Genomic DNA, 15,645 nt, shown 5'->3' with positions numbered 1-15,645 from the left:
AGAAAACACTGGACTGGGACGTCCCTGGTGGTCCAGAGGTTAAGAATCCACCTTGAGGGCTTCCCTGATTGGTGGCTCAGTGGTAATCTGCCTGCAATGCAGGAAACGCAGGTTTGATCCCTGACCCAGGAAGATCCCACGTGGGACCAACTAAGCCTGTGCGCCTTAGGGCCCATGCTCAGCAACAAGAGAGCCGACGGTGGTGAGAAGCCCAATCACTGCAACTAGAGAAAAACCCACACAGCAAAAAAGACCCAGCAAGCCCAAAATAAGTAAGTAGAATCCACCTTGCAATGCAGGGGATGCGGGTTTGACCCTTGATGGGCAAACTAAGATCCCACATGCAGAGGAGCAACTAGACCCGTGTGCTGCAACTACTGAGCCCATGGGCCCAGCAACAGCCGCCACACGATTTGCGCTGCAGCTAGGACCCACAGCTGCCAGATAAACAAGTAAATGTGTATATATTCTTAAAAAGAAAAGAAAACATTGAATCTAATTGTTATTCTCTGAAAACATACCAGGACATCCAGGGGGTTAGACAATGTGACTTGCTTCAGTAATTTTGGCAACTGAATGGGAAATGAATACAATGTGCCGTATTTGAGAACTTGTAGCTTGGTTTGCTATAATGTGTTTTGCTTCTGCTCTGCTCACCCAGACAGAGTGGTTGCTTCCAGATGCTAGCTTCTCTGTTCAGGTCAGTCTTTCCAGAGGATGTTATCTTTTTAGTGGGACTACAGGCTGAGGGAAGAGCCCAAACACCTGGGGCTCACTTACTTGATTTTTTTAAGAAACAGTCCTGGAAAGTGCTATGGCTTTGACATCGAATCAGGATCAAGAGCACACCAGAAGCCATGGCTAGAATACACTGCACCCTATAATGCACTTTCTACTGTTTGAAAGTACAGAAGACCAGGGGTCTCTAACCTTTTTGGCACCAGGGACCAGTTTGTGGAAGACGATTTTTCTATAGATGGAGGGTGGGATGGTTTAGGGATGATTCAAGCACATTACATTTATTGTGTACTTTATTTCTCTTATTATTACATCGGTTCCACTTCAGGTCATCAGGCATTAGATCCCCAGAGGTTGGGGACCCCTGCTCTAGACTATTGGAGAAGGCAATGGCACCCCACTCCAGTACTCTTGCCTGGAAAATCCCATGGACAGAGGAGCCTGGTGGGCTGCAGTCCATGGGGTCGCTAAGAGTCGGACACGACTGACGACTTCCCTTTCACTTTTCACTTTCATGCACTGGAGAAGGCAATGGCAACCCACTCCAGTGTTCTTGCCTGGAGAATCCCAGGAACGGGGGAACCTGGCGGGCTGCAGTTTCTGGGGTCGTACAGAGTCGGACACGACTGAAGCGACTTAGCAGCAGCAGCAGCAGCAGCTCTAGACTATGGTGGAATTTCTTCTGGGTTCTTCTCTAGACACCTTACCTGGGCTCTTTCTTTTCTCTGATCAGAGTGACACAGGGATGAGAGGGGAGCAAGGCAACTGGAAACATCCCCCTCCTCTAGAACAGAGGGGAGGAAGCATGAGGATTTCGCTGGGGGCAGGTAAGAGGATTCTAGATGGGAAGACCATAGAGACACTTCTTCATTAGCCAGAAGCTGCCTGACTGTTCAATATAAGACCCCATCTGTTTTGTTAAATTGACAATTTCCTTTAGCAGGAAATAAAGGTTCATATCGAGTTTCAGACTAGCTACGGAGTAAGAAATAGCTCCACTTTTTAAAGACTTTGCTGTTTAAGGCATTTAGCATGTAACCTAATTCCATTTGATGGAGCTTGTTTTTTCCTTCTACATTTGCTGCCTAGAAATGTGTGCTTCATTATCTCCTGTGGAGCTGGAGTTGGGAGGGGAGAGCTCTCTGGGCTTCAAACACACTTAAAAATAATACTGAAAAAAATTAAATTGCAAGGGCAGCTATCCCAGTGGATTTTCTGTCTCAAATATTTCACACCACCAGCTATAAGTCCCAAGGGGGTACTGAGTGGACCCCTCCAGTTCCCACTTCACAAACATGGAAAGAAGACCAAATGCAAAAGAAAACATACTTGCATAAACTCAGGCTTGGGTCGATGTTACTCAAGGGAAAGGTGGGTTTTATCTGAGAGAGACAATTGCCTCTACTAGACTCTTTCTGGGGATGCAACAAATCAATACTTTTAATTTTTGAAAATTCAAATCTTCCAAAGTATTCAAACATGAAAATAGGACTTTATCTAAAAAATAATTATAAATGGAATATGACTGCCTGGAATAAAAAAAACCTTTACTTTTGAAACATCTTTCAAAATATTGATATGAGAGAAAACACACACATACAAGTGATTGTAAGATATCAATGTTTTAATTTAGAAAGAGTAATCAAGCAATTATCAGGGAGAACGACACGCCTCCCTGAGTCTCTCGACAGCACTGACTGCCCACGTGGCTCCAGGGCCCTCAGCAGGTGGAAAGGAACTTACTTGATGTCACACAGAAGGGCCACACCTCTCAGGATCCAGTGATCTGGGGAGAGGACTGTTCGCAAATACACCACAGTGATGAAGGTCAAGTCAGTCCGCCTGGGCTTCTTGTAAATGGGACACACGTACAACTTGGGGTCCTTGGGTGCCGTGGAATTGATGGCAAAGATGTGCAACACGGGCAGCTGTGTGAAGAGCACCTTGGGGGTGGATTCTGTGAGCTTCCCATTCCGTCTGTCCCAGGCTGCTCCGTCCATGTACAGCCCATAAATGTATACGCCTTCCTGGAAGAGCCAAGTAGAAGATAACAGGAAGTTCTAAAAAGTTACCTGCTGTGAGATGGGCACCCAGTGCTGTTACGAAGGTCATCAGTTTGGAAAGAGAATGCACTGCAATCTTAAAACGCTACCCAAAGAAGAAAACACCAGTGGATACATTCCTTGGTGAAATACTGAGCCCACTGTTCCTCTGTGGCATAGCTGGAGGCTGTGGTCTTCCCTGGTAGCTCAGCTGGTAAAGACTCTGCCTGCAAATGCAGGAGATCCCAGTTTGATTCCTGGGTTGGGAAGATCCTCTGGAGGAGGGTATGGCAACCCACTCCAGTATTCTTGCCTGGAGAATCCCACGGACAGAGGAGCCTGGCGGGCTACCTCCACGGGGTTGCAAGGAGTCAGACATGGCTGAGAGCAGGACTTAGTCAGACATGACTAAGCACAATACGGCACATGAGTGCTACAGAAATGCTTCTGTCACTGGTGATTTGAGCCTGGGGGTGACCAGCCTGGGACCAGAGACTCAGCCAGCAGCGCCAGGTTGCCTCTGCTGCACACAAAAGTCTCTGACAAGGGTGTTCTGAGTTGGTGCGGGGTCCTGCAGAAGCACCCAGGACAGGATTCAGAGCTGGGTGCCACTCGGGATCTCAGCCTGCACTGAGCAAGCCAACAGGTGGTTCTAACTTCATGTGAGTGCCCCCAGAGGTCAGACATGCAGAGCAAGAGCAGAAGTGATGGGCAGGGTGGGGGAGAACCAGTCCAAGAGTGGCTGACCTCATCCTGTATCTATCTTTCACACAGTAGGACTTACCCTTGAGGGCCTTACCAGTAAACCAGGAGACAACACACACACACACACACACACACAGAACAAAATGTAAAAGACATGACTTGAACATCGACACACGCTTGTTAGAGGGGCTGCCTAGTGAACAGCACTGACTGAGGCCAAGTGCGGTGACTGCAAGTGAAAGGTCACAGTGGGTTGGAGTGCTCAGGGAGGTTTGTGGAGGACAGGGCCTTGGAGGGTGCACTGTGCTTGGGAACACAGAGGAGAGAGGGTGGGCATCAACAGAGGCAGGATCATCAGGAAAGTCCAAGCATTTTATTTAGCAGCAGGGCCAATGGTTATAAAATAAGTTAGGGCTTAATGGCGGAAGACTGTTGATACCAGACTGAAGAGCTTGAACTTTATCTTGTAGGCAGTAGGAAGCCATAGAACATGAGCTCAGTAAGAAAAGTCTAAAGGGAATCACGGGGCAGACTCCAACAATCACGCAAGCTCATAAGACACACTTATGTAGAAGATGGTGGCCATTTTTCCATCTCCAGTGAGGATTAGGTAAGAGAAAGGAAATCTATATTATAATAAAAGAGAGGGAGGTTAGCTCCAAAGTGTTTTCTAAAATCTCCCTTGTGTGCTAAGAGTATAAGAACCATACCTCTTGAACCAAAATCTGAAGTACATGATTAGACAGTAAAACCATGGGCAATCCCAGAAAATTAGCACATTAGATACCATCATTAAATCTGGGGCATGGTATGGTGTGTGCACCAGGTCCGACTCTTTGCAACACCATGGATGATAGCCCGCCAAGCGCTTCTGTCCATGGACTTTTCCAGGCAAGTCGTCCTTCCACCCAGGGTCCTGCAGCTAAGAAGGGACATGACTGGAACTGGCCCCAAAGCTGATGACTGCCAATCCTGTTAGTTTCTACTGCCCTTAACCCTCATTAATTCTGTGAGTGCCCCACAGCAATGGATGGAGACGTGTAGAAAGTCGTTTTGAGCACACACAAATGTAACTTGTAATTACAAAGAATGCAGTCTGGGGACTTTCTGGTGTTTATCATTCATTCCCACTCTGGCAAAATGCAGGAGGAGTTGGCACTGAGGTCTCCTGGTTACAACCAAGGAAACCCTCACTGCAAAGCCAGAGGACCTGATGGAGATGCTCATAGGTCCATGTTCAGCAGAACTTGAACTTGGAGCCCCAGCTCCAGAAGAGGCCCTGCTCTTGCCCAGTGGCACCTACCACAGGGGGTGATGTGACCTCCTCCTTGGTCTGCCGCAGAACTTCATTGTGGATGGTCACGGAGTCCAGGGCCCAGCCTTTGTGGGCACGGGTCACTTCTTGCCTCATTGCAGTCAGGAAGCCTTAGAAAAGGAGAAAGAAATGATCGTGATGCCTTGGTGCAGACTACTCTAGTAACAAGAGGGGGAATTGTGTAGTTATCTGCTTATCCGTCGCCAGATGTGTGCCCATCTGAGAGGAGCTGACATCAAACCTCAGAAGGGATGTTTCTTTCAATGTTTTGTTTCAGTCAACTAAATATGTCTCGCCAGCAGACAGCCGGAAAACAGCACCGTCTCTGCCTCAGACAAGGTCGCAGTTTGAAATTCCCCTGGGATTTCAACTACTCTAGTCTTCTAAGGGTTGTAACCCAGTGTTAGCATATAGTCTCTGTTTGAAAATCCAGTATCAAGCAATAATATTGGAATGGTAAAATATTCTGAGAACAGCATTCCAATTAAAACTGGAATCAAACCATTATCAAGCATCTATTTGCGCTAATGAAATAATTTCATTTAGTCTAGGAAATAAGGCATAATGCCAAAATAGAAAGCCTGACTTTCAATTTGATCAAACAAAGCAATCACACCGGAAAGGAACGCTCCATGTTTTAATGTGCATAATACAGTTATTTTAAGACAATACATGGTTCTGTATATTGTGGCCTTTCTTTAAATGTAATATTTGCAAATCATTGCCATGCAATTCAATTAGAGACGTCTCTCTTGGAGAGTAGCATTTCATATTTTAAAACTATACCTTAAACTTCAAAATGGACTTCAAAATCTTAGGATACTTTCAGTTCAGTTCAGTCACTCAGTCGTGTCCGACTCTTTGTGACCCCATGAATCGCAGCACGCCAGGCCTCCCTGTCCATCACCAACTCCTGAGTTTACCCAAACTCATGTCCCCTGTAACCTATATATTACATTTTGGCCTCCATGTTAATGCTGGAAATCATGAGACCCTTTATTCACAATCACAAGTACATTTTGGAAGTGCATGTCCCTATTACTCCTAGATACATAAGCTGTGAGAACTTTAATGCACAAACCAACACAAAAGTGGTAATATTTTATCAGGTTTGAATGGGAGTGGAAAGAAGAGGGAAAGTTACAAGGCATAAAGGCAGGCAGTGAGTTAACACCTGTTAGAATTGGAAAGAAAGAATAGGAACTCCCCTGGCAGTCCAGTGGCTAAGACTCTGGGCTTTCAATGCAAGGGACCCAGGTTCAAGCCCTCGTCAGAGAACTGGACCCCGCATGCCACAGCTAGGAGTCCACATGCTGCAACTAAAGATCTTGCATGACCATGACCTGGCACAGCCAAATGGAAAAGTTTTTTTTTTTTAAATAGATAAAGTAGGACTCTAGCCTGCCTAGTGAAAAAGTCAAGCTCTCTATATTCTCAAGTCCCCCCCTCATTATTGTTAGACACTTGGGGAGGTACTCATTCATTCATCCATCCATTCGCTAAGTCCCTTAGAAGTGGCCACCATATACCAGGTATGCTAGAGGTGAGATGCCCACAGTGATGAAGAGGCCATCCATGGACCCTGCATTCAAGGAGCTCAGCCTGCAGGGAAAGTGGACAGAAGCAGGACATACACCTTGATGCCATTGTAAGTAAAGAGGTGAGAACAGAGTGGACCACTCAAGAAGACAGCTCAGGGATGGCTGAATTGAGAAGATGAAGTCAAAGACTATTGAAAATAAAAGAGTTTTCCAGATGGGATAATTCCAGGTAAGGGAATAGCATGTGCGCAGGCACGGAAGTCTAGGCCTACAGGTGAGGCAATAGTGGCAGATGAGGTTAGAACAAAGGCAGAGGCAGGGTTTTGCAGGGTCAGACTTTGGACCTGGTGACTTTGTGAATGGTGGGAAGCCACTGATTATCTGAAGCAGGCAAATAATTTAGTTGTATCTGCATCTTATAAAGTTTACTCAGAGCTCTCACTAAAAGCAGGATTTAGGAAACTCAAGAACCCCTGCATTAATCCAAAAGAAAAGTTGGTCAGTCAACCAGAGGACCTAATTGAAGGTCTTTTTTTTTTTTTTTTTTAGGTTCACTGGGAGGCATGTGGAACTTCCCTGACCAGGGATTGAACCCATGCCCTTTGCAGTGGAAATGTATAATCATAACCACTGGACCACCAGAGAAGTCCTATAAGTGATTCTTATAAAGTTAAGGTTTCATGGAACTAAGAGTGCCTAGTAGGAAAGGATGGTTTTACGATGCAAAGTGTTAAATACAGGGAGCAGGAAACATGGTAGACATTTGCCTGCAGCACTTGCTGGTCAAGACCCTTCTGTAGTCTACATGTGGAGTCACTTGAGATGGTCTGATCAAGTATGTGATTAAACAAGGGGGATCCCACTTTTTTTAGTAGTCAACATGTCGTGTGTTTGGTAGTCAGGTGTATGCCATGCCATGACAACTCGCTTTAGTTGTGTCCAGCTCTGCAACCCCATGGACTGCAGCCCTCCAGGCTCCTCTGTCCATGGGATTCTCCAGGCAAGAATACTGGAGTGGGTTGCCATGCCATCCTCAGGGAATCTTCCTAATCCAGGGATCAAACCTGGGTCTTTTATGTTTCCTGCATTGGCAAGCAGGTTCTTTATCACTTGTACCACCTGGGAAGCCCAGTCAGGTATATATGATCACAGTAATAAAATCTAATCCTCCATTCTAAGTAACTCCATGAAAATGTCATTTTCATCACTCAACTTTAAGCTTGCATCCAAGTAGAATACTCAGAATTAAATTGACCCTATTTTATGATATTTTAAAATTCATCATTGATCTATGAATCTACAAAGTCATAATGCATAAGGCATGAATAATGACTATCCATATGCACTAGTTGAAAAACTGGATTTTTCTATACTATTTTAAGCTCCAAATTGCAAATTTGACCTCACTTGCTATGGCACTCAGAACAACGTAGTAGATGCCAGGTGAGGGGGTGAGAGAGATCCTTTCTCATGTAACACACCCAAGACAAGGACCTCAGTTGATGGTGGAGTGTTCTGAAAAAGTTCTATTATAGTTAAGGAGATACCACCTTCTCTCATCTCCCTGCTGGGGAATACGCATGATATCGTCTGGCTGACTTCAACAGTAAGCCTCCAAATGTTTAGGAAGCACTCTTGGTTATGCCAGGAGATGAAATCTAGAATGCATATTACCTTGAGCTATTAAGAAAGGAAAATGTTCAATAAATAATTTGAGGCCTGAGAGCAGAGGGTAGGAAATCATTCCATGGCTCATTCCCACTCAGAACATGGAGAAGATACATATTTTTTTTCAAGTTTTGATAGCTTTTTTTGGGCCTCCTAAAAAGAAGAACATGATCTTGCAGAATTCAAACTGAATTGCAAATCCACTGAATTGCTCTTTATTGAATTTTAAAAATGAATGATCATCTTTCTTATAGACTGATATCAAGTCTAATGAAATCAAAATCTCTTGTTTTCTGAAACCTATATAATTTTAAAAGACTATTGATATATTTTTCTTTATAAAGGCTTGAGAAGTAGTACTTTTGTCTTGGCACTAATTTAATTTTAATAATTCTTAAGCCGAATTTCAATCATCAGTGGTGGGAAAAGTGATTCAGGCGTTCATGTGTTTGACTCAGAAGTGAGAAACAAAAAGTTGGGGAAAGTCCTTAACAAAAATAATCTATTTTTCTTGAGATTTCACTGCCCACACAAAAATGGGTTTCGATTTAACCATTCAAACATCTGAGTGTCATGTGGGCTAACTGAGGTGCTTTAAATTTTCTTTGCCTTTCTAACTCATACAGTATAATGAATTGTTAAAACACTCGTCAAGCTTGTTCTTTTGCAAAATGTACTTTTAAGCTTGGATTATACTCTGGAAACTCAGGCCTAAAATAACATTTGTTATGTCTTAATTCCTCTAGTAGTCATGACCCAACATTTCAGCAAACAAACTACTGTTGTTTGACCTGTGCAGTCAGTTGGCTTGAAGGAAGCTGTAGAAAGCTTTTGGTATCAATTCAAACAAGGTCTTGGAAGCAACAGAATAAACAACTAATCAGGAATGCTATTGTTGTTGTTCAGTCACTAAGTCACATCCAATTCTTTGCAACCCCAAGAACTGCAGCATGCCAGGCTCCTCTGTTCTCTACTACCTCCCAGAGTTTTCTTAGATTCATGTCCATGGAGTTGGTAATACTATCTAACCTCTGCTGCCTTCTCCTTTTGCCCCCAATCTTTCCAGCATCAGGGTCTTTTCCAGTGAGTTGGCTCTTTGCATCAGGTGGCCAAAGTATTGGAGCATCAGCTTCAGCATTAGTCCTTCCAATGAGTATTCAGGGTTGATTTCCTTTAGGATTGACTGGTTTGGTCTCCTGGCTGTCCCAAGGGACTCTTAAGAGTCTTCTCCAACACCACAGTTCAAAAGCATCAATTCCTCTGTGCTCAGCTTTCTTTATAGTCCAACTCTCACATCCATACATGACTACTGGAAAAACCATAGCTTGGACTATACAGACCTTTGTCAGCAGAATGATATCTCTGCTTTCTATCTCTGCTTTTCGGTCCAGGTTTGTCACGTCTTTGCTCCTATCAAGGACAAGTGTCTTTTAATTTCGTGGCTTGCAGTCACCGTCCACAGTGACTCTGGAGCCCAAGAAAATAAAATCTGTTACTGCTTCCACTTTTTCCCCTTCTGTTTGCCGTGAAGCGATGGGAACACATGTCATCAAACCAACTTTTTCACTCTCCTCTTTCACCCTCATCAGGAGGCTCTTCAGTTTGTCTTCCCTTTCTGCCATTAGAGTGGTAACATTTGTGCATCTGAGGCTGTTGATATTTCTCCCCGCAATCTTGATTCCAGCCTGTGATTCATCCAGCCCAGCATTTTGCATGATGTACTCTGCATAGACGTTAAATAAGCAGGGTGGTAATATACAGCCTTGACATACTCCTTTCCCAATTTTGAATCAGTCCAGTTCCATGTCTGGTTCAAACTCTTGCTCCTTGACCCGCATATAGGATTATCAAGAGACAGGTAAGGTGGTATGGTACTCCCATCTCTTTAAGAATTTTCCACAGTTTGTTGTGATCTACACAGTCAAAGGCTTTAGCATAACCAAGGAAACAGAAGTAGATATTTTTCTGAAATTCTCTTGCTTTCTCTATGAATGTTGGTAATTTGATCTCTGGGTCCTCTGCTTTTTCTAGACCCAGCTTGTACATCTGGAAGTTCTTGGTTCACATACTGCTGAAGCCTAGCTTGAAGAATTTTGAGCATAACCTTGCTAGTGTGTGAAATAAGCACCATCATGAAGGTTCTTCTCTATTTCACAAGGAGTTGGTTGGTATTCTGTAATGATGATCCTATAGGCAACGCTTTCTTTCCTTTAATAAATGAACCAGTCCTTAGGTAATGAGCCTTTGGTTGTTCAGTATTTCCTGTCTTGTCCGTTACTAAGCCTCCCATGAGCATTTTGAAAGATGAGCAGAAATGATGTTCCTGCCATAAGATTATGACAGGCAGTTTTTTCCCCAAAATGAGAAGTGAATGCAGTTCATTGGTAAGTTAAATAAAAGGTCAGAAATCATTAAGCAAAGATGACGATGATTCACCCAGTTGAATAAAAATGCCTCAGGCACCTTTCCTGATGCTTTGTTCACTGCTGTAAGGTAGGGATCTTAATCTTGGCTGAAAATTTGAAATATCTGGGAAGACTTTGAAATTTCCAATTCCCTGGTCATAGCCCAGATAAGTTAAATCAGAATCTCTAGAAGTGGGACCAGGCTTCAGTACTGTTTTAAGGCAGGGTTTCTCAAAGTTCACAGTTAACACCAAGGGAAAGATCGCTTATTAAAATGCTGGTTCTGATTCAGTAGGGAGGTTGAGAGTAGGTCCTGAAGATCTTCATTTCTAGCAAGCTCCCAGGTGATGTTGCTGCTGCTGGCTGCTGGCCCACATACTGAGTAGCAATGGACTAAGGCCCAGGTTCCTCACATCTTAGAATGACCCAAAGATATTTTAAGACTGATTATATAGACTCTAATGAACTCATCCCTAGAGGTTCTGAAGTCACTGGTTTGGGCCCCAGGGATTAGCATGTATTAAAACCTCCCCATGTGATTCTACTCTGCGGGCAGGATTGAGAACCTCTGCTCTGTAAAAAATATCTGTGTGACAAGCCAATAAGAGATCACAGACGCATATTTGTTTGCAGAACAAATTTGGCAAGTGGAAAGAGACATGCCCTATGATACAAGCAAAATATGAAGAAGGCTGTCAGTAATGCAAGCTGAGTCTTCCCAGAGTCCCCTGACATGCATGTATTTTCTGAAATGCTGTTAATCCAGGACACGGAGTATAAGCTGGAGCACTGGGGCTAATTCTCTTGGCCAGTTTGGGATCTGCTAACCCCGCTGGGTCTCACATGCCAAAATGTAATTTTGTAACTGCTGTACCTTGCCTGCCCTTTCTCTGCTACTCCATGCCTCCTCTCCCTTCACCCAACCTTACACCTCTCTGCTCCCTCCCCAACCTTTACGCTGTTCCCGCTGGAGTGGGTCTGTGGTTAACAGACTCTCCCATGTGTTCCATGTCTGCACAGAACATTCTCTCTATCTTCTTTCCCTTCCTGGAGGCTGGCTCAACCCTAAAGACCCTGTCCTCCCCAACTGCCCCTCCACCCTGGATGAGAATCTCTGCTGCTTGGACAATCACCCTCTGTCCACACGCCCCTCCCCTCACTGTCCCTGCCCAGTGCCCACTGGTCCCCATTCACAGAGCCTCCTGCTGCCTTCTGGGTCTCTTCAGAATCCCACTCAGCATCTTGACCTCTCAGTTCCAAAGACCTGGTCCTCAACTCCACCCCCTTTTCCTCACTTCTTCCCCTATTTAGAGCAGACCCATCTTTTTCATCACTCACCAGCAGAACTCCACTGCTAAACAAATCCAGGTGAGCTTATTCTTAAACCCATTCCAGGCTGCTGAGCAAACTGAGACGAGCACACAGTTGCCACCATGGTTTAGCCACCGCTAGCCTTGATGGGATTGTCAAAGCCATCTAGCAATCCTTTCCTCCTTAGCCCTTTCTCGAACTTCCGCTACTCTTCTTAAATCTCTCCTCTAACACCCTGCTCCTGAGATCACTTTGCCTCCTCACAGGGAAAAATAGAAAGCATCAGATGGATGGAACTTCTCTTAACTTCTTGCCGCCATACCAGCAAACTCATTGGCATCGACGCTCATTCCTTCCTTGTCACCTTGTTACAGCAGGTGGGGTATCCCTCCTCCCGCCTGGCGTGCATCCCTCCACTTGGGGGACCACTCCTGCTTCTTTCGTCCCCTTTGCGGTATCTTTGTTTTCTCTCTCTCTCTCCTGGCTTCTTCTCACCAGTATTTGAATAGGCTCAAGCTTGTCCTACCATTAAAAGAAGGAAAAAAATATTTTCTTCTTACAACTGCTCCTCCAACTCCCTTCTTCTCTTCCAAGTCCAATTTCTCGAGGGAATTTTCCATGCTCTCCACCCTCACTCTCTGTCTCCCCGTTTTCTGGCCTCTCACTCACCCTGAAATCTGACTCCTCCACCTCCCCACCCACTCCACTGAGACTTCTCTCGCCCGCAGTCTCCTGGTTGATAAGGCTATCTGGCCATCTGGGGCCCTACCTTACTTGACCTCTGGCAGCGTCTGTTACTCCTTCCCATACACCCCATCTTCCACCGCACTATGCATTCCTGGTTTCCCTCTTTCAAGCTGTTAGGATGTGAGGGGCTATTTACAAGAGTCAGGGTGATCTGGAGGGTGGGCATGTACAAGCAAACGGAGCAGAATCCTGGTGAGGATGGTTTAGGGGGGAGATGGATAGCTGGTAGTCCTGGTGAGGTTTCCAGAGGATGGAATAGTTCACGGAGACAGTTGGAAGTAAGAATCAGAAGCTAAGCCTGGGACTTTTGATGAGTCGGTCATAAGTAGAGAGAAACAATTGCATCTGCGAGAAGGACTGAGGTCATCAGTGAAGGGACCAGGGCCAAGGGCAGAACTTGCCTGAGAAGAGCCCACAAAGTGGGCTGAGAAGCCGTCCTCTGAGAGGTAGGAGGAGAAGCGAGGTAGGTGGTGGATGGAAGCCAAGGTGTGAAATGAAGCTAGCAGGGGGATCCAGCCCTGGTGGCCTTGGAGAGAGCAGTTTCCGTGTGGTGATGAAGCCAGCCAAACGACAAGGAACTAAGGAGGGTGAGGACGGTGGCCATGGGCAGAGACCACGAGGGCTGTGGCTGAGGCTGAAGCCAGGGCATCAAGCCCCTGCCCCGCAAGGGCGAGAAGGATGGGCTCCCATTCACTCGGAGGTGCTTCTAAGGCGGCCACAGTCCTCCAAGGATGGGCTCCCATTCACTCGGAGGTGCTTCTAAGGCGGCCACAGTCCTCCAAGGATGGGCTCCCATTCACTCGGAGGTCCTTCTAAGGCGGCTGCAGTCCTCTGGTCCTGGGATTTAGGGTCAGGGCAGTGAGCGCTATCACCCAGACTGAGGTCTGGAACCCTGGCAACCCTTCACCCAGACTTCCTCAGATGTTAGGGGCAGCTCTGGGGCACACTTGGGATTGTTATAAGATTAGAAAAAAATCCCCAGTCCCTTCCAGTCCTAAAGTTCTATTAATAACCCTGCTGTACTCATCTGCCCAACAAACATCAAGCTTTTATGACTATCTTCAAGATAAGCATCCAGAAATTGCTGGCAGCTGCCAATGTTGCCTTAAAAACAAATACACAGGACTTCCCTGGACAGTGGATCGGAGTCCACCTGCCAACACAGGGGCACAGGCTTGGTCCCTGGTCCAGGAAGATTCCACGGGCTATGGGCAGCTAAAGCCCATGGACCACAGCGACTGAAGCCTGTGTGCTGCAAGTGCTGAAGCCCGAGCGCCTGCAGCTTGTGCCCTGCAACGAGAGAGGCCACCGCAGTGACAAGCCTGTCCTCTGCAATGAGAGAGGCCACCGCAGTGACAAGCCTGTCCCCTGCAACGAGAGAGGCCACCGCAGTGACAAGCCTGTCCCCTGCAACAAGAGAGGCCACCACAGTGACAAGCCTGTCCCCTGCAACGAGAGAGGCCACCACAGTGACAAGCCTGTGCACCACAATGAGAAGTAGCCCCCATTCACCACGACTAGAGAAAGCCCACATGCAGCAACAAAGACCCAGCACAAGCAAAAATAAATAAATGGTTTTTTTTTAAAAAAAAGAACAAATACACAGGCAAGAGGTTATAGGTGATTTTTACAGGAACAAAAGATAACAGGACAAAAATTGTCCATCTCCTTGCTTCAGTAGACTCCCTTCTAACTGAAAATCTTGATTTGTAGTAGTGGATACTAAATTACTACTGATATCTGCTACAACAGACCTGGTGTGGCTTGTCAAGACCCTAAAGAACAAAACAGAAAAGCTAGAGCAGTTTGGCATCCAAATGGCATCACGCTCCAGATTGAGTTCAACATTTGGAAAATAATGACAGTGCAGGGTCTCACGCCTCTGTGTGAGAGCACGTCCAGCCTCTGCCTCCCTTTCATTTGCAGCACCTGTGAGTCACACCAAACTGAATGGCAAAGCGAGGCTATCAACTAAAAGGTTCTGGAAGGCAGGCAATTTCCTTGGCTTGAAGTCAAGCGCATGTCCGCTCATAATCTCTGAGTTTAAACACATCCCTATCTACGACACAGACACACACAAATCAGAATCTAAGTCATGTGTACATGATGCTCTGAAAAGGTACACCTGTGGGAACAAGAGGCCACACAATCCTTCGAGAACACTGAGCAGCACAGCCTTAAACGATATGTGTGTGTATGTGCGCCAGTTACTGCTGGGAAGCCGCAGTGGAGCACAAAGGTTCTCCTGAGCCTGAGTTATCCACTGGGAGGCAGTTCCACACTATGCCCAAAGCTGGGCCATTGAACAAATGTCACAGGGTCATGGGCACAGAGAGCTTGACCACGTCAATAATCAAATCTAATTGCCACCTGATTGAGCTCATCAGTTGCTACAGAAATTATTGTGAAGGGGGCTGAACACACGAGATTAGTTCCAGGGTGGCTGGCTGACAGCCTCTTCAATAGGACAAAATATCAGACCACCACACAATGACAAAACAGTGCTACAAACAGGGTGAGATCAGACACAGACTGGGGCAGGGAGAGGGTGGCAAATGAGGCCCGTCATCTGTCCCTGCAGCATCATTTAGGCCCAAGGGCGCTCACCAGGGGCATAATGGGAAACACACATCAGACAGTATCAGATGCCAGGTAACATTACAAGAACACAAAACAAATGGTCATAGGTGAAAGAAACATTTTCAAGTAGTCTACAATCTAGGTGATTTTGACTATATATATTTCTGAAAAAATTACGGCATCTTAGCAAACAGCATTGTGTTTTATCAAATCATGGTTTCTTTAAATAATTTACTTAGAGACTTCCCTGGTGGTCCAGTGGCTAAGACTTCGCCTTTCAATGCGGGGTGTGTTTGTTTGATCCCTGGTCCAGGAGTTATGATCTCACATGCCTTTCAACCAAAAAGCCAATACATGAAATGGAAGCAATATTGCATAAAAAATTCAACAAAGACTTTCAAAATGTTCCACATCAAAAGAAAAATCTTAAAAAAAAATAGTCATTGAAAAGTAATTTACTTAAATCTTTTGGGCCAAAACATTATTTCATGGAAGGGGACTGGGTTAGATGATATAAAACCCACGAGTTACACTATGTCGAGAAATCAATGCCGAGGTCAGATAGTGGCCAGAGAAGCTTCCACCTGGAGAAG

At 45.5% G+C, this 15,645-nt stretch overlaps 1 protein-coding gene across 1 annotated transcript in view; it reads right to left on the bottom strand.

Annotated features, from left to right (window-relative positions):
* Positions 1-2,344: 2,344 nt before the first annotated feature.
* The window catches only part of DNAH8 (dynein axonemal heavy chain 8), a 339,200-nt gene continuing 325,899 nt past the window's right edge, over positions 2,345-15,645 (bottom strand). The window contains exons 92-93 of the mRNA XM_060403159.1: positions 4,789-4,910; positions 2,345-2,765 (exon numbers count right to left, since the gene is read on the bottom strand). Of these exons, the coding sequence (XP_060259142.1) occupies positions 2,478-2,765; positions 4,789-4,910 (410 nt within the window). The 3' untranslated portion in view covers positions 2,345-2,477. The remainder of the gene's footprint in view (positions 2,766-4,788; positions 4,911-15,645) is intronic.

This window comes from Ovis aries, chromosome 20, assembly GCF_016772045.2.
Source record: "Ovis aries strain OAR_USU_Benz2616 breed Rambouillet chromosome 20, ARS-UI_Ramb_v3.0, whole genome shotgun sequence".
In the NCBI taxonomy this organism is placed as follows: domain Eukaryota; kingdom Metazoa; phylum Chordata; class Mammalia; order Artiodactyla; family Bovidae; genus Ovis; species Ovis aries.
Note: the sequence above shows the minus strand (reverse complement) of the source record. Positions and strands in the feature narration are given on the sequence as shown.